General features: G+C 42.3%; 1 protein-coding gene across 1 annotated transcript in view; it reads right to left on the bottom strand.

The window, feature by feature from the left end:
* Nucleotides 1–3,302: 3,302 nt before the first annotated feature.
* The window catches only part of LOC311058433 (enhancer of mRNA-decapping protein 3-like), a 46,138-nt gene continuing 28,966 nt past the window's right edge, over nucleotides 3,303–20,474 (bottom strand). The window contains exons 5-7 of the mRNA XM_084075881.1: nucleotides 11,960–12,113; nucleotides 8,381–8,598; nucleotides 3,303–6,214 (exon numbers count right to left, since the gene is read on the bottom strand). Of these exons, the coding sequence (XP_083932007.1) occupies nucleotides 5,877–6,214; nucleotides 8,381–8,598; nucleotides 11,960–12,113 (710 nt within the window). The 3' untranslated portion in view covers nucleotides 3,303–5,876. The remainder of the gene's footprint in view (nucleotides 6,215–8,380; nucleotides 8,599–11,959; nucleotides 12,114–20,474) is intronic.

The raw sequence follows: 20,474 nt of genomic DNA, 5'->3' as shown, positions 1-20,474 counted from the left end.
AAGTACAACGCTGTTGTCGGGCAGAAACCCATTATCTCCATATTCTAACTTTGTGTTTTTTTCCGCAAATTAACGCCCTACTTGATCACACTACAGCGTCACACAAAAGTTAGCAAAAGTAGCAGATCCACAAGCTTGAAACGCTGCTACTTTTGCTAATTTTTTTATTTGAATTCTGAAAAGTAACAGTTTTTGGAAATAATTATGAGGTTTCCACCCGACAGAGACGAAAAGTAATTTGAGTCCTCAGGACTGGAGTTGAGAACCACTGCATTCAAGAAGCCCTGAGCTTGACTATCTTTAAATGAGATTTATTTTACGTTTTTGCTTTTTACCCCTTTTTCTCTCCAGTTTAGTCGTTATGCCAATTAATTCGTCCCCCACACGCATTTCTGTGTGTCGTCACTGCTGTTATAACACACTAGCTCACCTGCCAAGTGAGGAGCCCCCCCAGGAGGACGTGGAGCCTCCGTCCTGCCTACGCCTCATGCTATTTACTCTAGTTAGTATAGGGGCTTAAGTGGTCAACCAACACTCTTATCCAAACATACTGGCAACTCTTATCCAAACATACTGGCAATGAGTGAGCAGGTCATACTCGCTCAAAGACACTACAATAGGTCAAATATATTATAAATGCCAGTACTGGTACTGTATTTATTTACATTTATATCTCAATACAAATTACTTGGCATAGAAATGTAAACAATGAAAACATGAATATACAGTTTCAGTTCAAAGTGAAATGTATCTTAGTACTTAAATTCCCTTTGTACCCTGTGGTGTTTTATGGCATATTAAAGATGGTCTTCACCACAGTAATGTGTGCAGGCTGACCATACACATCCAGTTTAAATCTTTACCGTTTCAAAATGTCTCTTTTTCTAGACTAGACATATTTTGGCAGTCGTTCTGAGCATACAATATGATTGTATGCTCAGAGTTGTTGGGCAGTATGGTCCTCAAATATTCATCACACCTTTCTAGACTAGTCCAACTAAAGCTGAAATTATCAAATGTATTCAAACTTCTGGACTTGTATGTGGAAGACAGTAGCCAGTACTGCCACATGGTGGACAATCTCTGTAACTACTACTCTCCAACAGCAACTTCAAATTCTACAGTATTTACTCTGCCTCAAAGTTAAACTCAAACTAAAACATAAAAAGCATCATTATGAGTGCATTTGTGCTACATGAACAGTGTGCTTAGTATTGTTGACTGATCTGATGTACAACCCAGTGGTTCTCAAAGTGGAGTCCGGGGACCCCCAGGGATCTTTGAGGAGGGGGTCCCCAGCTAAATTAGTTAATATAGCGTCAATCATTTTAACCATATTTTATACTTTGGCTATTTTTGAAAAATCGTGAAGATTTGAGCAAATCTTTGGAAACTACTATGTTACCTTTTTTTCTATGAATAAAGTTTAATTTTGTCCAATCTTTATGGTAGAGTATGTTAATACAATATATAACTTACATTTTGTACAATTGGGGTGGTTGCATTTTGTCTCGCTGCTCTTCTATTGAGACATTTAGATTGTGTCAAAGGTCATGTCTCACCTAGACACAGGACCGGACACAAATTTTGACCCGGCAGTCAAGATTCAATTTATGCCCTGAGCAAGTAGGCATGCCCTATTAGCTCAATGGTAAAAATGTCAGCACTTGCGCAGGAAACCAGGTTCTTATTGTGTCGTCTCATGTATGTGGTCTTGTATACATGGTCAACATAAGACAAGTCCTAGAGTGAAAATGGATGTAGATCACCTTTTTGACAACAAGTTTGAGGTGCATTCAATATCGTACAACTTATTACGTTTTGATAATGATGAATTGCTTATTCATGCTTTGTCAACATAAGGCACATTCTGTTCTAGTTAAAATAGTGAGGAAAAAGTATTGTCATGGACCTTCAGAATTCAGCCCAGAAAAATGTGCGTGCGTGCGCGCGCGCACACGCACACGCGCACGCACACACACACACACACACACACACACACACACACACACACACACACACACACACACACACACACACACACACACACACACACACACACACACACACACACACACACACACACACACACAATATAAAAAAGGTAAGATGAAATGCATAAAAGCAGTGAACTTCAGTGGTTAACCACAAAAACGCATCACATGGTACATTGAAATATAATACGCTGACCTAGCTCATTATTGGCCATTATAGTGCCGTATTACCAATACTCAATCAAGCCTAGGCTAATGAAAAATGGAATAAGTCAACTAGAAAACGAGAGGCAAACGTTATTGATTTCCTCTATTGCAGCCCTTTTGAATTATCCTCGAGATCAAATGAGGTCTATGGGTGAAAAGTGTGAAAAATCTCTGTACAGTAGGCTACTACAGAGCAACATGGCAGTGTGCCAACAGAAAACATTACAGTAATGACTTGCTAGGTTGAACACACAATGATGAAACAGAATGCCCCGTGCACAGGCCCAGCAGTATAGAGAGCAAGAAAACAGCCAGCACTCAACAAAATGTCCTTTCATTGGTTTTATTTGCCTCACCTAGAAAAGCAACGGACGCGTTTCGACCTAATCGATTAGGTCGGTCAGAGTTGCAACGCTGAGGAAGACCGATTAGGTCGAAGCGCAGCCGTTGGTGAGGCAAATAAAAATCAATGAAGAGACATTTATTGAGTACTGGGTGTTTTCTTGAACTCGCAATTAACCACAACCTGGTGCTCCCAATTCTGGGCACATCATTATAGGTGAAAATGGTCAACAACGAAAAAGTCCCCAAAACAGAAATGGCCAAAAAAAATTGCACATCTACTGTACAAGCTCACAATGCATCGCTGGGATGCATCGTGAATCTTTGACAACAGGGCTCAAGTGGCTAAATCGCTCCTTTTGAGGTTACAAATTCAGGCAAATGGCCAGCCATGTTTTCCACTATGTTTGATTTAAAAATGTTCATTGCTCAAACCTGTACAAACACTTTATTACACAACAGTTTTGTAAGTCCAAGGGCTCAACGTAGCTGATGATGACATCAACAGTAGTAAACAGTAAAATGTTCTTTAAATGGTAACAGCCACCTAGTAAAAGCTTATTTATACTTATAAAAACTAAACATAAAGTAGCTTTACATATTGCATCTTTCAAAATGGCTCATTATGAAACAACGGTATTTAAACATGTGTGGGTTTTACCCCCAGGTTAGAATAAAAGGCCTACAAATCAAAGCCTGACCAATGATGACTGAAAGCTGTCCAGGATTCATCTTTGTTTGATTTTTTTTTTGGGGGGGGGGGGGGGGGGGGTCAAATCCATCCCTCGCCAAAAAATACACACAAAAATAAATAAAATCTCAAAATAAAAGGAGTAGTTCACCCAAAAAAGTACTCCTTTTCTATCAATTACACACCCATGAAGCCTTGAATTCATGGAGATTTCTTTTTCTTTTTGTCGCATTCCTAAGCCAATAATTTGATGACCGGCAGAGTCTCAAATGCAGGTCAATTGACTCTGCCAGTCATCAAATTATTGGCTTAGGAATGCAAAAACAAACGAATCTCCATGAATTCAAGGCTTCATGGGGTGTGTAATCGATAGAAAATAAGTAATTCTTTGGGCGAACTACCTCTTTAAACTCAGTGGGTTTGGGTAGAACATAAAATTATTTTCAAACGTGACAAAAAAAAAGATTGTCAATCACAGATCTGTTTACAGACGAGTCTCCCAGGAAACAGTAACTCATTTCAAAGACCATTTAGAATTATGAGGAAGTTGTGTTTCTTCTTGCAATCATGTTCGGAATGGATATTCATTATTCATAGAACTTTTCCAAACCCCTAAATATGTTGTGGTGAAACCACTCATGATTACAACAACCTATCAGTAACGGATCATCTCCTAGCCCCAATGCATGATTCTCTCTGGGTTGAAGAGAGGGTGCATTTCTTCTGAAACACTGGTTCTCCAAGAGGGGTCCGGGACACCCCAGAGAGCAAATAATACACATACAATTTTGGGGCGTCCTGGACATGAAAACTTTGAGAAGCACTGTAGGGGTTGGGAATTATGAGGCTTTTTTTCCCTAACAGCTGAAATGTTTGACATTTCAGAGAGAGTATCAATATGATGGAAACTGCTTGAAGACACTCAGTTGTTGTTCTGTGTGGTTGTTGTGTTGTGTGTGTGTATATGTTGTCATTAAAAAGAAGAATATCGTTGCTGCCGGGCAGAAACCTCTCATATCCATATTTTATATTATTACAATATATCTATATTTGTTTTTTTTGTACATTAATGGCACATTTGATCATGTCACAGAAGTAGCAGACACACAAGCTCGAAACGCGCTTTTGTGCCGTGTTTCGAGCTTGCAGATTTGTTACTTTTGCGGGGGTTTTTTCAATTGTAATCCAAAAAAAAGGGGCACAGTTTTGGACATATGAGGTTTCCAACCGACAGAGACGATATCAAAGGTTTGAAAAGAAAAGAAAAGACATTCAGTAGTTATCTTAAAGAAAACGATTGAAACGACTTCTGAATGAATGGATATCACATAAAGCTAATATCAACAGAGATGATAAATGTTGGGTGCAGATCTTAACAACTTTCAACCTGGCATCCCTATTTAGGACATGTCAGGTAAAAAATGTTGAAAATACAAGATCTTACAAGAGCTTGTAGATCTGATATTTGCTATCTTTTTTATTCTTATCATTTCTTTTACAATTATTAACAATATTGACAACAGGGCTTAAGTGGAGTGTTGTACATGACCCCTATTTTCAATGGGCTTAAATACAAACCTACTTGGTGAAAATGTACAGTTTTACCTGAGCTATAACTGCCAGAAAAATAATAAAAATATATATATATTGCTACAATTCTTGCTACAATCAATACTAACTTGGCCAAAGAGGAAGGTTCCTTGAGTGGGTTTCCAACCTTACAGGTCTGTAACTCAGTGAAATAAAAAAAATCTGAGAACCACTGGGCGAGTAAAAAAAGGCAAAAAAAATATTAAAGGATGACCAAGCCACTATGGGGCAGGTGAGTGACAGATTTGGGGCGGTCATTCCTCTCGAATAGGATGAAGCTTAGAGCTGAGCTATGCTGTGCTGGGGTTCATAAGTCAGGCTCAGGCTCCATGCACAATCTAAAGGAGGAAACAGGAAGTGTGTCTCTGGGTCAGAGGTCACACAGATAGAGAGTCACGGCGGTCAGCATTTATAAGCATTCTTACACACTGTGGGTGAGAGAGAGGGCAACGCAGAGCCCTTATCAAAACACCCCAAAGAACAGGAAGCTTTTCCCTTTTCAAAAAAAACAACAGCTATCGCACGCAACATGTAAAAACCAAAAGAGCCCCTGGGGGATTTGTAGTTAGAAGAAAAACACATAGGAAAACATACAGCACCAGCACAATGACTTGTTGTGAGACGGTGTCTGCTAAAGCTTGCACTGGTTTAGCAGACTGCCCATTTGCACACTCTCAGAGTTAAATGAACACTCGGACTTGTACTGCGTGCCCAGTTGCTGCAACGCTTCCCCCCCCCCATTTGCCTTTGTTTTGGACCGTGCTGTTGCTCTTGAACTATTGCGCCGCGGCGCCTGGTACACCCCTTGTGGAAACAAACCATTCCCCTCCCATTGTCCCTTTGTGTATCAAAACCCAAGTCTGAACGTGCCTCATAAGCCTGAATTGTACTTAGCTGCAAGCTAGTGTCACGCGTCGATAATAGCCGATCTACACGCTCAAAGCGCGCATTGAGCTTGTAGAACGACGCGTGACACTGGCGAGTAACTTAAGTATAAATCAGGCTACACTGTGGCCTTGCGGAGCCAGTGACCCCCCCCCCCCCACCCCCTGCTATGCAGAGTGAAGTGGGATGACAAATTTGCTTGCAAAGGGAGAGTGGTAGTCGATGCCCACTTCTTGGAAAACCAGCTTGGGGATCCCGATGTCGCAGAGGTAAACTCGGCCCTCGCCCGCGGCCAGAGGCAGGGGCAGGCCCAGGGAGAGTGTCCACTTGGCCTGGACGGCCGGCTGCTGATCTCCATCCGGAGGAGGGTCGATGCTGAGGACCGGGGCTCGGTTTCTGTTGGCCCAGTCGGCAGCGGTCTGGTACCAGCTCTGCTCTCTGAGCAGAGGGTTCTCGTGGCAGTCCAGACAGTTGATGACTAGGTCCACGGGACTTGTAGGCAGGTCTATAGGGGATAGGACAGGAGAAGAAGAACAAGAATACAAATTTGATGGTTGTCCGTTTGTGAAGTGCCTCACATTCACAATAAGGAACTGTACCACTACCATGTACATGTACATCATAACAGCCAGGCACGAACATAATCAAATGAACGACATGAACCCCAGCGTCCTTATTCTGTGGCGAAAATTCTGCAAAAATAGCCAATCTACAAGGTCACAATTGGCTTTTTCATTTGGTGTAGCGGGGGAATAAAGCAGCGGACCAAGTATAGAGCCCTGGGGGACCCCGGTCAACTGTTTAACCCATTAACACCTGAATGGACGATTCTACAAATGCCTTCTAAAATCAGCAGTTCTCACACTTTTTCGTAATTCGAAATTATTGAAGATTTTTCAAACACTTTCAAGAATTCAAAAATAGCACAAGTACAAGCTCGCAGCGAGGCACAAAGTGACCCGCTGTGTTTTCCTTTTTTTTCGGAAAAAAAAAACTTTTTTCAATTTTCTACACGGACCATTTCATTGTAACACCAACCGTTCTAACTACAACATGGAGGCACCGTTTGACACGCGTTCTTCAGTGGTAGAAGCAGGCAGATGTCTGCGATGTTTACAAACAGTGCACGGCTCAATTTTAAAGGATTTTAAAAATCCGTCTATGGCGACGTGAAAAAAACAAAAAACAACAATAAAACGTTGGCACTGGTGAGTACATTATGAGATTAACCTATGGCGGTCAATGTGTTAATACCCGAAAATAGCCCATCATCTTTTTTTTCTCTGCGCAACATGCTTCCATAGAAGACATGTTGGCTTCTATGGAATCCAAATGATTGAAATCAGTCCTGACGACTGAGAACTTTAATCCATGGGCTCTAAACCGTAGCACCCAGAGCAGTCCCAGGTGAACAGGGGAGAGCATGCAGAAAAGGCCCTATTGAAGCCTCAAAGCCAGGACCTTTCCAGCTGTGAGGCGACAGTGTGAACCACGGAGCCTGTAATGTTACTGAAACAAAGTTTGATTGACTTGATTTCAAGTCAAAATCAGTTCAAACTTGTTTTTTTTTTACATAGTCTTATCTCCAGTAGAGGGCAGGGTTGTCTCATTGTGCAACTCTTCCAACACTCCACACAGTAGCACTGACACTGAATAGACACATTAGTACAGCAGCACATTTCATGCACAGTGACAGTTCAAAATGCTTTACATGAGCAGAAATAACGAAGGGAAAAATAAAATTTTACATGGAGGTCAAAGTGGAATTTTAAGTAGAACATTTTAATAAAAGTGGATAACAAATGTTTTTAGCCTGGATTTAAAAGTAATCAGAGTTGGAGAAAGTCTCAGATCCTCTGGATAAACGCTACCGCGCCATGTTTTGTTAACTCTGGGAACAGTGTGCAATCTGGTCCCAGATGACCCCACATGTCTACAGGGTCAGTGGGTCACATTAGAAATTTCAACTGAACTATGTCATTAATATACCTTAGAGCTGTTGTGAGGAAAAAAGTCCCCACCCCAACAATTCTCCAGTTCTAGGCAACACAGAATGGGGGGATTTTCCACACAACAGCTCTACGGTATATTAATGACATAGTTCAATGTTGAAAATGGGTGGTATTCCCCTTTAAGGACAAAGCCACAGTATTTTTAAATCAATTCTGCGAATCACTGGGAAGGTAGTGCAGAAATGTTAATAAAGTATTCAATCAATCAATTCCAAATGACCCGCAGCTGTCTGAGAGCTTTTTGTGGAGACCATTCCAACAGTGTAGAGATAAAGGCATGGACAAGTTATTCCAAGTCTTGTTTGACACCAATTTTAGCTAACAGGGGCGATTGTTATTGAGATGATGTGGCTATTAAAATGTAAATCTGTATCTAAATTGTACAGTACCAGCACTTTTGATTGAAGTTAAAACACTGAATTAGACCCTATGCGCCAGTCTCATCAAAGAAGTATCTGTTTATTATGCTTTGTTCGACTTCGATGGGCAAACCCCACCTTGCTTCAAATTCAGTTACATATTCACACGTGTGGAGATGCCCGTGCAATTTGTGGTTAGGCGTCTGGCAGAAGGGCACATCGGCGGTGGGCGCTGGGAAGAGAGTTACTCATTCAGACTTAACTAATCATACTGTAGTATGCCTTTTGGTTAAGTGTTACCTTTGACATTGGACACTTGCTTGCCACTGGTCTGGCTGTAGAGGCTGAGCTCGCTGGTGACAGGATCCTGTATCTTGATATAGTTGGGCAGGAACAGGATGACCTCCACCTCTCGATTGGCCAGGTGTCGCCCACAGCTGATGCCCTGGGCTCCCTGGATGTGTGGGCCGCACAGCAGAGCCACCGTGGGCTTCTGGTGCACATTCTTAGGGGTGAGCCTGCGGACAAGTTTGTTTTTAAAGAGACACCTTAGTCGCTGTGCGAAATAAACAGGTATCTGTTTACAAATCCTATAATGACAGTTTAGAGCAGGGACAGAGAACTCAATAGAGGTTGTGGTGGTGATTGGGAGGGCAGTGAGAAGGCCATTCACATTCAAATATTTAGCCAACACGCTTGTCCAGTGACTTGCATACGGAGTGAATGAATAGGTGAGGGTTCTGCTAAAAGCAGTGTTTACCAAACGTAGGGTCGCAACCTTTCCTAAAGAAAAAATAAAGTAACATTGTTTTCAAACATTGTTCAAAAACGTTCAGAAATGATGATCACTAGACCTGTGCCCGTCGAGCACCGGTCTACTTGGGAAGTCATCATCTCTTACATCCACGTCAAGTATTCTGGGCCTGGAAGTGTCCCACAGTTTGACTTATTTGTCAATGACAGAGGTCAGCAGTAAAGCTAGAAGTACCACACCATCTGGTTTGAGAAATGTTAGGCCAACACCCAAAAAGGTCACTTCCAAGACCACCAGCAGCCTCCAGGGTTTGTCTGATAGCCAAGTAGACAACCATTTATCTTTTTAACGATCCTCAACAGTCTAAATGCCTATTAGAGGTTCATAAAGGCCCTGAATTGGCAGGATAAGTTGACAACCTGAAATGGAAACTAGATTTAAGCAGTCTGTGAGACTCGCCACATTCCAATATTACCCATAAATGGAATTAATAGTGACAGTATACACCATCCATCTAGCAGGGTGTTCTAGCAGGGGGGCTTTTTTCTACCTTTATTGATAGTACAGTATAGATTGACGGGGAAAGACTGGGGAGTTACACACAGCAAAGCTCCGTCGGGTTCAGGAATCAAAGCCGGGACTCACTGTTAGGCTGCCACAGAGCCTATATAATGCCTAAACCACTAGGCCATCCGCACCCCCAAACAGGGTGTTCTTCTATAAGTATATGCAATGTCTAGTTTGGAGGAAATAGTAGCCTTCCGGGGACTGGAAACACGGCCCCTTACGTATTAGAAGGCCAATATCAGTCACCATATCACCAGAACCAAGGACAAGTGTTTTCAATTAATCTAACTAACGAGATTGAAGTTACAATGGGTTCATATAGGAAGGGGACTTGTCTGATCAAATTAATATCAAATATATAAATATTGAATCAAGTAACTTAAAAATTGTCTGGCGTGCCACGCACCAAAGTCTGAGTAGATAAGTAGTTAAAATGAACCCACACTTGTTTGAAAGTTAAATATCCCTTTAATTTAACTCCATGCGTTCACAGCCGTTGAGTCTTGATAGTGGAGACAGTGAGGCACTACGGCACTGGGCTTTGATAGCAGGATCACAGCGGTAACTGCGAGGACAATAAACCTGTTTGTTATATGACACTGGGTGTTAGGGTGCTTTGATCTCAGAAAACTACACTGCCCAACTCCAAAGGTGGATTTAAACAATACTAAAGCCGTCTTTATCAGCACTCCTATTAGGGACAGCGCGGTTTGTGCTCGACTGCTGACGACATGAAATGTCAGTGTAAATCCATCCAACATAAAATACAGTATGTACCGAGGACTATCTGTAAATAGATATTTGCACCATTTTGTCTCCTAAATACTCATACTCAGACAGACAAACATCACAACACATTATGTGTCAGTGACAATGAAACCACTGAGTAAGAAGCGTCTGCCATTAACACATTGAAGGATGGTATTACTACTAGATGGACCGCTCTCCTTTTTGCATCATTATTTTGTTCAATCGTTACACAGTAGTCTGCGCTTAATTCAATCGAAGAAATAAATAAAACAGAATTCAAGCACTTGTTTCTGTAATTGCTCTACGGCTAAAAAGTGTAAACAACTTGTGTAAAACAAAAATAAGTCTGTTAAAAATATGACATTATGGTCGAGTGACACGGTCATGCAATGAAGGATTATGTTAAGCCTTACTGCATTGGAAAATCTCCTCCAGCCTATGTAAAGCGACGCTCGTCGATGAGTTTTTACGCAGGCTGGTGGCGAATTACCAGCTCAAGCTCTCGTCACAGAACACTAGAGGGAGTGACCTTTGTACATATAGTGTTTTGTATTTGTTGATGACATGTATTATATGCTATGTTGATAAATTGAACACATAAAGGACCACAATAGAAACAAGTCCCCAGGACTTTCCTTTTAGCCTTAATGTCTGACTGTACCACGTGAAAAAAAAAAAACCTACGGAAAGTGTTTACTGTAAGTGTCTGATTTTCACATACAACAGAATAATGGGATTTATATACAATGAAGTGAACTAAGTGATGTTTACGTCCCCTTTAATTGCAAAGTTACACGATTATATAATTGTGAAACATGAAACACTTGATTAATTGTGCAGCCCTCGGCTAGCTCACATTACTCACAACTAAATGCTTGGGAAATACAGCACAGAAGGAACAATCATCTTACTTAAGACATCCTTCCTTGACCTGCATGCAACAGTGAGTTCTTCTGCCTTCCACCGTTATTCAATCCGGGAACGCATCGGTGTCATTTTCGATTTCTTTGGCTATTCAAAAATAGCAGATATACAAGCTCATAGCGTGTAATTCAGGGTTCCGCGCTATGAGCTTGTAGATCTGCTATTTTTTTTTTAACTCAAATCTTTGCTTCTGGGGGTCCCTGGGACAAAATATTTTGAGATGGGGGGGTCCACGGACAAATACATATAATTTTCAGGGTCCTTGACACAAAGTCTGAGAACCACTGATCAACATAATTTTTTTTTAGAATTTAGAAGACATTTGTAGAATCCCCAGAAGTAAAGATTTGAGTTAAAAATAACACATACAGTATATAATATATTCAAAGATTTGCACAAATTCTCATGATTTTTCAAAGAAAATGCAGATCTAAAAGCTCGTAGCTCTGTGCCACACTATGAGCTTGTATATCTGACTCTTTTTTTTTTTATCGTGAAAATGTATTTTTTAAAGCGAACACGTTTAGCTCAAATTGAACCACTGATATAGAAACTTATTTAGAAGACATTTGTGAAATCCCCAGAAGCAAGTCAAAATATTTGCTTTAAAACACACACACACACACACACACACACACACACACACACACACACACACACACATATATATATATATATATATTCAAAGATTTGCACACATTTTCCACGATTTTTCAAAAAATAGCAGATATACAAGCTCATAGCGCGGCACTCGGTACCGCACTATGAGCATATAGATCTGCTATTTTTTGGAATAGCCAAAGAAATCTTAAAATGACACGGATGCTTTCCCGGTCTTAATGGTTTAACTAAAGAGGCCCATAGGGCAGGCCAGGCCCACTCACCTGTTGGGCCCTCCCAGCAGCGTGAGAGCCATCTGACTGGCACACACCCCCGTCATCTCTAGTCTGCGCTCCAACGACAGGCCGTGGCGCTCCGCCGCCGCCAGCACGCGCTTGTGGAGCTCATAGGACACACTTGGAACAACCAGCCCCGAGTCTGAGGAGAAAACAAACATGGAGCCAGATTGAGGGTGGTGTGGTTTTAACATGGATTAACACAAATACAATCTCACGACTGAAACATTTTTTATGGCCAAGTCCTATTATGAGATTTGTGAAACAGTGTAGCCTATCTACAAGCTCTCAATGTATCACAGACGCATTGATAGCTTGTAGATCGGCTATTTTCGTTGAGCAACATGCTTCCACAGAAGACATGCTGACTACAATAGAATCCAAACGACTGAAATCAGTCGTGGTGACTGATAACTTTATTCCATGGGTTCATGAAGAGTGAATAAAATAGAGCATTGTTGTCCAGAGAAGTGGAAATGTGTCGTTGGCTTCACAAGGTTTGCAATAAATACACAACCATACCACAATATGATAAAATAAAATAAAAATTAATAGACAACACCGTTAGCTGACAAGATTTATTTTTGTTTGTGTGTGTTTGGATGCATTCGATTTGTTCAGCCAATTCATATCATTTCAAGACATGTACTAGAACAGGGGTCTTCAACACAGGGTCCGGGACCTCTTTTTTACATCAACATCCCTTTTCTGAGGAGAACTTTAGCCATAAATAGCAAATTTGGTGTAGAGAGAATAAAGAGCAGACCAAGTAAAAAAAAAAAGAAGTTTAATCTGAAACAATTTTACACAATATAGAGGTCCCTGCTTCATCTCGCTCTCTCAGCTAGGGGGTCCTTGGCTTGAAAAACGTTGAAGACCCCTGTACTAGAAAAAAAGTGAAGATAATAAAGGAGGAAAAAAAACTCATTGCGAGGAATAGGATAGCGTACAACTGCTATGCATGTACAGTAAGTGTTCAGGCAAGTACAAGATACTGCAAAACATATTTGATCCACAGAGTGCAGCTTTTATTTTTGAACAAAACTCGTTGACCTCGATGACCTGAATTATTTATGGGGGGAGGGGGGGGGAGAGAAGCATACCTAAAAACTATGAAACAAAATGTTCCACGTACATGCAATATTGAGTCAGAATAACTGAGTACAAGTCAGAGACTAAAAGGTTAAGAAAAGTTAAAGCTCACAACGTGTCACAACATGCAAGCTTTTAGATTTGCCATTTTCAAAAGTTTTGCAATTGGAAATGTTTTGGAAATGTTTTCACATTTTCAACGATAATGACATGCCCAGAATAGGGATGCCAGGTTGAAAGTGGTTAATGTCAGTGGGGTTTCATGAATATTTAACCAATGAAAAGTATTAACAAGTTGTGACTAAATAGAAACTACATTGGAACAGAGTTTTTTCTTTCTTTTCTATTTGCGGAAAAGTAACCGTTTTGGACATACAAGGTTTCTGCCCGACAGAGACATTACGTTAATTCATAAAGGAATCCCACACACACTACAATAGCTTACAAACTTCCAAAGTTTAATACAAAGTTTTGGCCATAGAGAGGAAAAGGTTATCATTAAATTAAATATCTGCTCTCCCTATAATGCCATGAGAAGCGTTTTCAAATGGTTTGATAAGTTCCAGAAATGAGCTCACAAATAAAATATGTTGGATTTCCAAAATACAGCTGAATTCAATAAAAGATCCTCATCAGCACAGTATATCTTTCTGCAGTATATCTTCATTGGAGCAGAACCTCCTCGGGGGCAAAAAATAAATAGGAGTCTAAAAGAGCGGCAGTAAAAATACAGTGCGAAGCTTCCGACCTCCAGCATAAGGACAAACACAGGCCTCCAAACGCACGCAAAGAGCCTCTCTCAGGAGACGGTAGTTTATGTATAAGCAACACACATCCTCACGCGAGGAACTAGTTCCCCTGGGAAACTAAGCAGCCCGCCCCGCCCCCCACATCCCCCGCCTCCTCTCCTTTCCTTCAACCTGATCTCTTTCTCATCACACAGAAGATTCTTATTATTATTTCTCCCGTATCTGTCCTCTGTCAACTGTTGTCCGAGGCTAACAAAGGACGAGATTGGCAGCCTGTACAAAACATGACAAACATGAGACGGACACGGTTTAAGCCTCCTACTCCCCGCGGGGCCTGCGTTCACACGCACCATAATATCATGCCACTGCCCCCGGTCAAACCCTGTGGATCCAGAGCGCCGGGGCTGTGGGCTGGCCCCGGAGGACCCCCCACGACGCCCACCACCTCATGTCAAAACACAAGTTGGCATGACAAATGGGTGGCAAACACCTGTGCCTGTATGAGAGGGGTGTGTGTGTGTGTGTGTGTGTGTGTGTGTGTGTGTGTGTGTGTGTGTGTGTGTGTGTGTGTGTGTGTGTGTGTGTGTGTGTGTGTGTGTGTGTGTGTGTGTGTGTGTGCACGCACACACACACACACACACAACAGGGAGAGCTAGCAGCACTGGCTAAGGTGAACTCGGTGGGCTCAATGGGAAAACAAACAATGTGATTCAACGCAGTAGACAGGTCATAACCATAAAACTGCTGATTTGATCCTCGTGCCATGCTTAAATAAAGGTGTATACACGCCTGCTTTGAGGGGGTGTATGCCCGCCTGCTGTGAGGGGCTGACTGGAAAACACCAGGAATCACAACTATGAGAATGTGCTTCAGAGAGTACGTACACCAACAAACATAAAAAAAAAGGTGCCAGATAGAGGACACACACAAGACTAAAACACTGTTTAGCATTATCCCATTAGCAAAACAAAATGACATTTCAAATTCAGACAGACATCGGTCAAGTGCCCTTGAGCAAGGCACTGATTCTCAAGCCTGTGCTGCAGGTAAACCTGCACTATGATGCACCGAACACCTCAGATGAGCATTCGTACACAGGCTTTATTGCGTGCACGCAGTTTTTCATACAACTGTTCTCACCAGGAGTCTTTTTTCGGAGCACATTTGTCACATGCAGAAAGCAGCCGGTGTGAAAAGTTGTCATATTTAAAATCACATCAACACTGTTATTCACATAACCGTCTCTCTACCGTCTTAAAAGCCTCCATCAAGAGAATAAGTCATAGACGAGGGAAAGTAACATTTTACTGATTATTATTTTCCATTCTATGATGGTTGGGGCGATAATTTCTGGAGCTTTTTGGAATGGTAATATTTTGGATATTCGGTGATGCATTTTGATGCATCATTAACTTTACAGGTTAATGAAAGAACATGACTAGGCCAACTGCAGCTGACAAGGTAGGCCTACACATCAGATTCAGAATACATTTTGGGTTACAGTACACTAGTACGCCATCGTAAACGACTCTACTAAAGGTCCCGGACGGTTCTACACAAGATTTCACGGCCAAATCTGTGATAGCCCACACAAATATGAGAATACGCAAGTGGAGTGTGGAGCACTGCACGGACACGTGTTTCTTTCCACCCAGAGCTGAACATTTTGCTGATGGATTCATTAACATGGGAGTGAATGTGAACTAGCATCTGTGCGCTTATATACGCTTGCACGGCTAGTGGGTTCAGAGCATGACCTGTCTGATGAAATGCACTTACAGTGAGCTATACAGTATCTGTGCATCTACTGCAGATAACTAAAAGACACCCCGGTTTGTTAATATTATACTTGTTTTCAGCGCCATCACAGACATTTATAATGTTCTGTCCCACTCATTACCTAACCACCCTCCATGGTGCTGAAAGGTACAGTCACTAGGTGTGCTCTAAATTGTACTGCATCCTGATGATTTTTTTGTGTGTGTGTGACTGTGTGTGTATATGTGTGCATACGTGTGCATACATGTGCGGTTTGTGCGCATGCAGTGCATGAACTTGGGGTTCGTTAAGGGTCTGAAATGATGGTCACCCTAATCAATACTTTTGGGTTGTTGTCGTTTAATGGTAAATGTTCAGTTAAACGACAAGCCTTTCCGGTAGCACGACACTCAAATAATCTCATAACCTCAAAATTGTCCCGACGTGCTTTCATGTGCCTCTGTTCTCCAAAGTTTGGAGTGTGGAGCCCTTTAAAGAGCCTGACCTAATCTCTCTATTTGCCCATGGCACATTAGAGAGAGGGGAGAGAGAGAGACACACAGAGGGGGGGATCAAAGTCAAGCAGGGGGAACTGCAGGGCTCAGGGTCCCTTTGACAAATAAAGCTACTGAGAGGCACTTAAGTCCTTAATGGTCTCCTACAGATATCTGGCCTGGAAATGAAGTATACAGTGGCCTCAGTGGGGATACACACATTCACACGCATGCATGTGTATACAGTAGATGCAATAACCCACCCCCTGCCCCCCCCACACACACAAACACACATAAGCACGCACACAACTAGTACAGTGATTCATGCAAACAGACAGTGATTGATGTCGTGCCTGAACTGAAATGCTCCTTATCTTTTGGCTGGGTCTAATTCCCCTCCCACCATTATTTTGTTGGCACTGTGCAAAGACAGGTAATATGTTACGGTGGGGGTGAGAGAAATCCAGGACGTGCCGGTCCGCCCGCCATCCAATCACGCAAGGCGATAAGCGCTGCAAAGTCAACTGCCTCTTGTCATGCAACCTGCTGCCTAAAGTACCGAGCTGGGAGGAAGCGGGGAGTTGTACAAGTTATGCACTAATTGCTTTGCAACCATCACACCAGGTGCAACGGTTTTAATAACTCCCTCAGTCAAACGGCAGCTACTGGCCCACTCAAACCCTTCACTTGTTCTGTCACATACACACACAGACACGCCACAGTGTTGCACACACACACACACACACACACACGCAACACAACTTGCTCAACTGGGTAGCCAGGAGGAGCGTGCAGCGGCAGTAAAATAAACTGAAGTGGAAGCAATCCCTCAAGCATGACGAGGGGAACCACAGGGCAGAAACCAATACACGCTGGCTGGATGCGGGCCATGTGTGTCTGCAGGGGCTGGGGGCGGGTAGGGGGGTGGTGGGGGCTATTAGAGGCTGTGTACAGTCGCCCAAAGGCCCAGTCTATCACCTCCAGGGTCTAAGGTTCAATGCCTATTGTGCAGCCTTCATGTGTACATGTACTGCGTTCTTGTGCAAGACACTCGTCTACCTGCTCACTCCTTTTAGCCGCTGTGGATATTGCTTCAGTTTTCACTGTCCAACGCACCTGTGCATCCGAATGAAGTGGACGTGCAAATGTGTGAATACTTTCTTTACATTGGTTCCAGGGCTAAAATAATTTCTAAAATCTCTATGGGGAAAATGAGTGGGTTTTCTATGTGTGGCACCACAAAATGGCTGCCACTGCGATGGCCTATAGGCATACAACGCTTCGCATTGAGACGTATTGTGAGCCACCATAGCTCATAAATGAAGATTAATAATAACAGGGGAATTGATGCTGTGAACATGTTGTGCTGCTGGATGGACCAATAAACGTGTGCATGCAAACAAACATACTGTACACTTTGGCTTCTGTTACGCCATAATCACACGTAACCCATTATGACATGGAACGCATACTGTAAGTGTCACTTTAGATTTCCTTGGCTATTCAATTTTTTTTTTTTTTTTTTCAAAAAACTGTAGGATTTAGAAAACATTTTTAAGAATCGCCTCAGGTCTCAATGGGTTAATCGATTTATGTCATTGTGAACTACGTGTACCGCTTGGAGATGGAACTCAACAACAACAGGCATAATTATTTTCTACAATACTTGCTACATTTACATTTTGTAATTTACATACATCATCCTTGCTCCCATACCGACTTACAAACTTTGGCTTTGTTTCACGGTGCGCCCCAGGTTGTTTGCACAGAGGAGATTTGAGTACACACCACTGGTGCCAATCAAACTGTAGGAAAACAATGGCAGAAATAACTCCACAATAGCGTCAACTTCCAAGGATAAACTATAGCCCATTTATGCACCGCCCCCCCTCCCCTCCCCTTCTGTTGTTGTTGTTGCTGCACTGTTCTGGTGTCTGGAGTTGTTGTATGCGTTTCTAGGCAAAGGTTTTCTAGGTTAGCAGTGCTGCTGCCGTGCTCCTGCTGCTAGAGGTGATGTTTATGTAAAGGCTGCAGAGCGGCATGTTAATTACAGAGTACACAGGATGAGGATTAAGATGACAACCATGAGAAGCAGATCTACCCATCCCTGTAGGAGGGGGCGAGTGCTTCTGCAAGGCAAGCAGTTGGGCCTCGTGAAGGGGGTATAGTACTGTACTTGGTTGGTACCGTTTGACACAATTTGATTCCATTTCATTCTTAACTCACCGAGTGCCAGAATTATTTCTGGCTATGTTGTCCCAGTGCCAGAGATTTTTTCAAAGTAAAACAAAAGTGCTTAGGAAGCGAGATACAGCCTTTTTCAGTTATAAGTTAAGCAAGGAGTGGATGGAGCTGCAAATCCCCAGATAATGATATCTTGGGTTCTGAAATTTTTTTTACAAAAAAAAAACAAACAAAAACACGTCAAACACGTCATTGGCACGTTGTGCCATAGCGGTAAAACACGTGAAACACGTTAATGGCACTGCCTACCGGTCCGCTGGTCATCAAATTATTGGCTTAGGAATGCGACAAAAACAAAAAAATATCTATAACATATGTCTCCATCTATAATATATGTCTCCATGGGGTGACAAATCGATAGGGGAAAAAAAGTATTTTTTTGGGTGAACTATCCCTTTAATCATCCTCAGGTACAAGTAAAATCAGGACTACAATGGAAACAAGTCTTTTTTTTGTGTGTTATCCTTTTAGCCTTAATGTCTTACTGTACCACGTGCCGTTTACATTTCAGACCAATAAAGTATTACATTAATAAAAAAAAACACTGCCAAAGTACAGGTACAAAACTGGACAAAAACAGACAAGTCACACGGACGACATGCTTCACATAACATATCGTGGTAACAATAAAAGGCTGGTTACGTATGGTCCAAAGCGGTCAACTGGTTTAGTAAGTAACATTCCTGTGCTTTTCACATGGGGCAAGAAGGTATCAGTGGGTACAGCGATCATCCTTTGATGATAAAGCTAGCTAGTTTGAGCTCAGCTACTGTTAATGTGACTCCAGCTATATGCAAAAAGACACTGACCCTTGGGATTCTTAGTGGAGAACAGCATGATTTAGCTGCTTCAAATATAGAATGCAGAATGCGGAGTTAATATGAATTCACAGACTCAACTGGACTGCCTAACGAGCACCTTCACAAAACTGTAATTACTTTCCACAAGACCCCCACCGCACGCACACACACCCTCAGGAGCGGTTTAAAGACCTAAAGGCTGACTTATTGTTCTCATACCCCCGGAGTCCAGTAGCCAGGCTAGCGTGCCATTCCCTTATCTTGTGCCTGTTTTAACCAGTTATGTAATACTTGCTCTTGAAGTATGCGGAGGGAACGGGCTCAGGGCCTTCCCCGTTTGCCGAGTTGCATTAAGGACCTGAAGAACAAAGGTCAGTGCTGTGCTAAACAGTAACAACAGGGTCCCCCCCACCCACCCACTTCTTCAACTGTCAAACTGCTTACAGCACTCGTACGCACGATAGCCTGGTTTCGGAAGCACCAAAAAACCTAACTGATCTTTTAATGCACTACATACAGTAGCTGGAATAACTTTCACAAAACAACCGTTGTTCATTGCACCCGTCAACCATGTCAATTGTCAAAGTCTCTGACTTACAGTACCTTTTATATTCTTTTCTTTCTACAATTTTCTTATAGTGTGAACCAGGCCGGGAGGCACGATGATGTTTTAGGCAGCCCCCTGTCCGTGTCGGTCTGTCTGTGCGTGACTAATTAAGGAAACCGCTAGACCGATCAGCACCAAACCATTCGTTGACACTGCCAGTAGGCCAAGGAATACACTGCACCCCAAACTCAGCCTTATTGTGGCGCTATACCAGCCTGCTTTACAATTTCGCCGAAAACTCTTGAACTGTAGATCATGCAATCAAAATGTCTGCCACAACCATTTCCTGAAAAAAGAAAAAAAAAACTATTTCTACCATTCCTCCAGATTTTGTCCAAAACTCACAAATACTAAATAAATAAATAATAGCATACTCTCTTATGCTAAACATGCATCATAGGCATCCCGATTTTCCATATTGCATTCCAATAGGCTAGAATTTGCTTCCAAAGCGTGCGAGAGGGCCCTATTTTACAAAGAATACACAAAAACCCATGAACGCATCCTCCGATCAACCCACATTAATATGAGTTCTACACAACTCTGAGCCAAAAGCGATTTCACTTTGACCCATAGGGGGGCACCACAAATACTAGACATGTATTGCAGGAAAAAAAGGTGGTCTACACTGCTGTCCCTGCGGGCTAGCAGGACATGATGGGTGTGTCTGACCTTAGGGAGAGGGTAGTAGCGATTAGAAGGAAAGGGTGAGGCTATACCTCTCAAATCTTGCCTGGGCCTGTGTTGACCGACCCTGTA

Source organism: Gymnoscopelus microlampas (assembly GCF_963454915.1).
Source record: "Gymnoscopelus microlampas genome assembly, chromosome: 1".
Classification (NCBI taxonomy): Eukaryota; Metazoa; Chordata; class Actinopteri; order Myctophiformes; family Myctophidae; genus Gymnoscopelus; species Gymnoscopelus microlampas.
The sequence above is the reverse complement of the archived record's forward strand: the minus strand, read 5'-3'. Positions and strand labels throughout refer to the sequence as shown.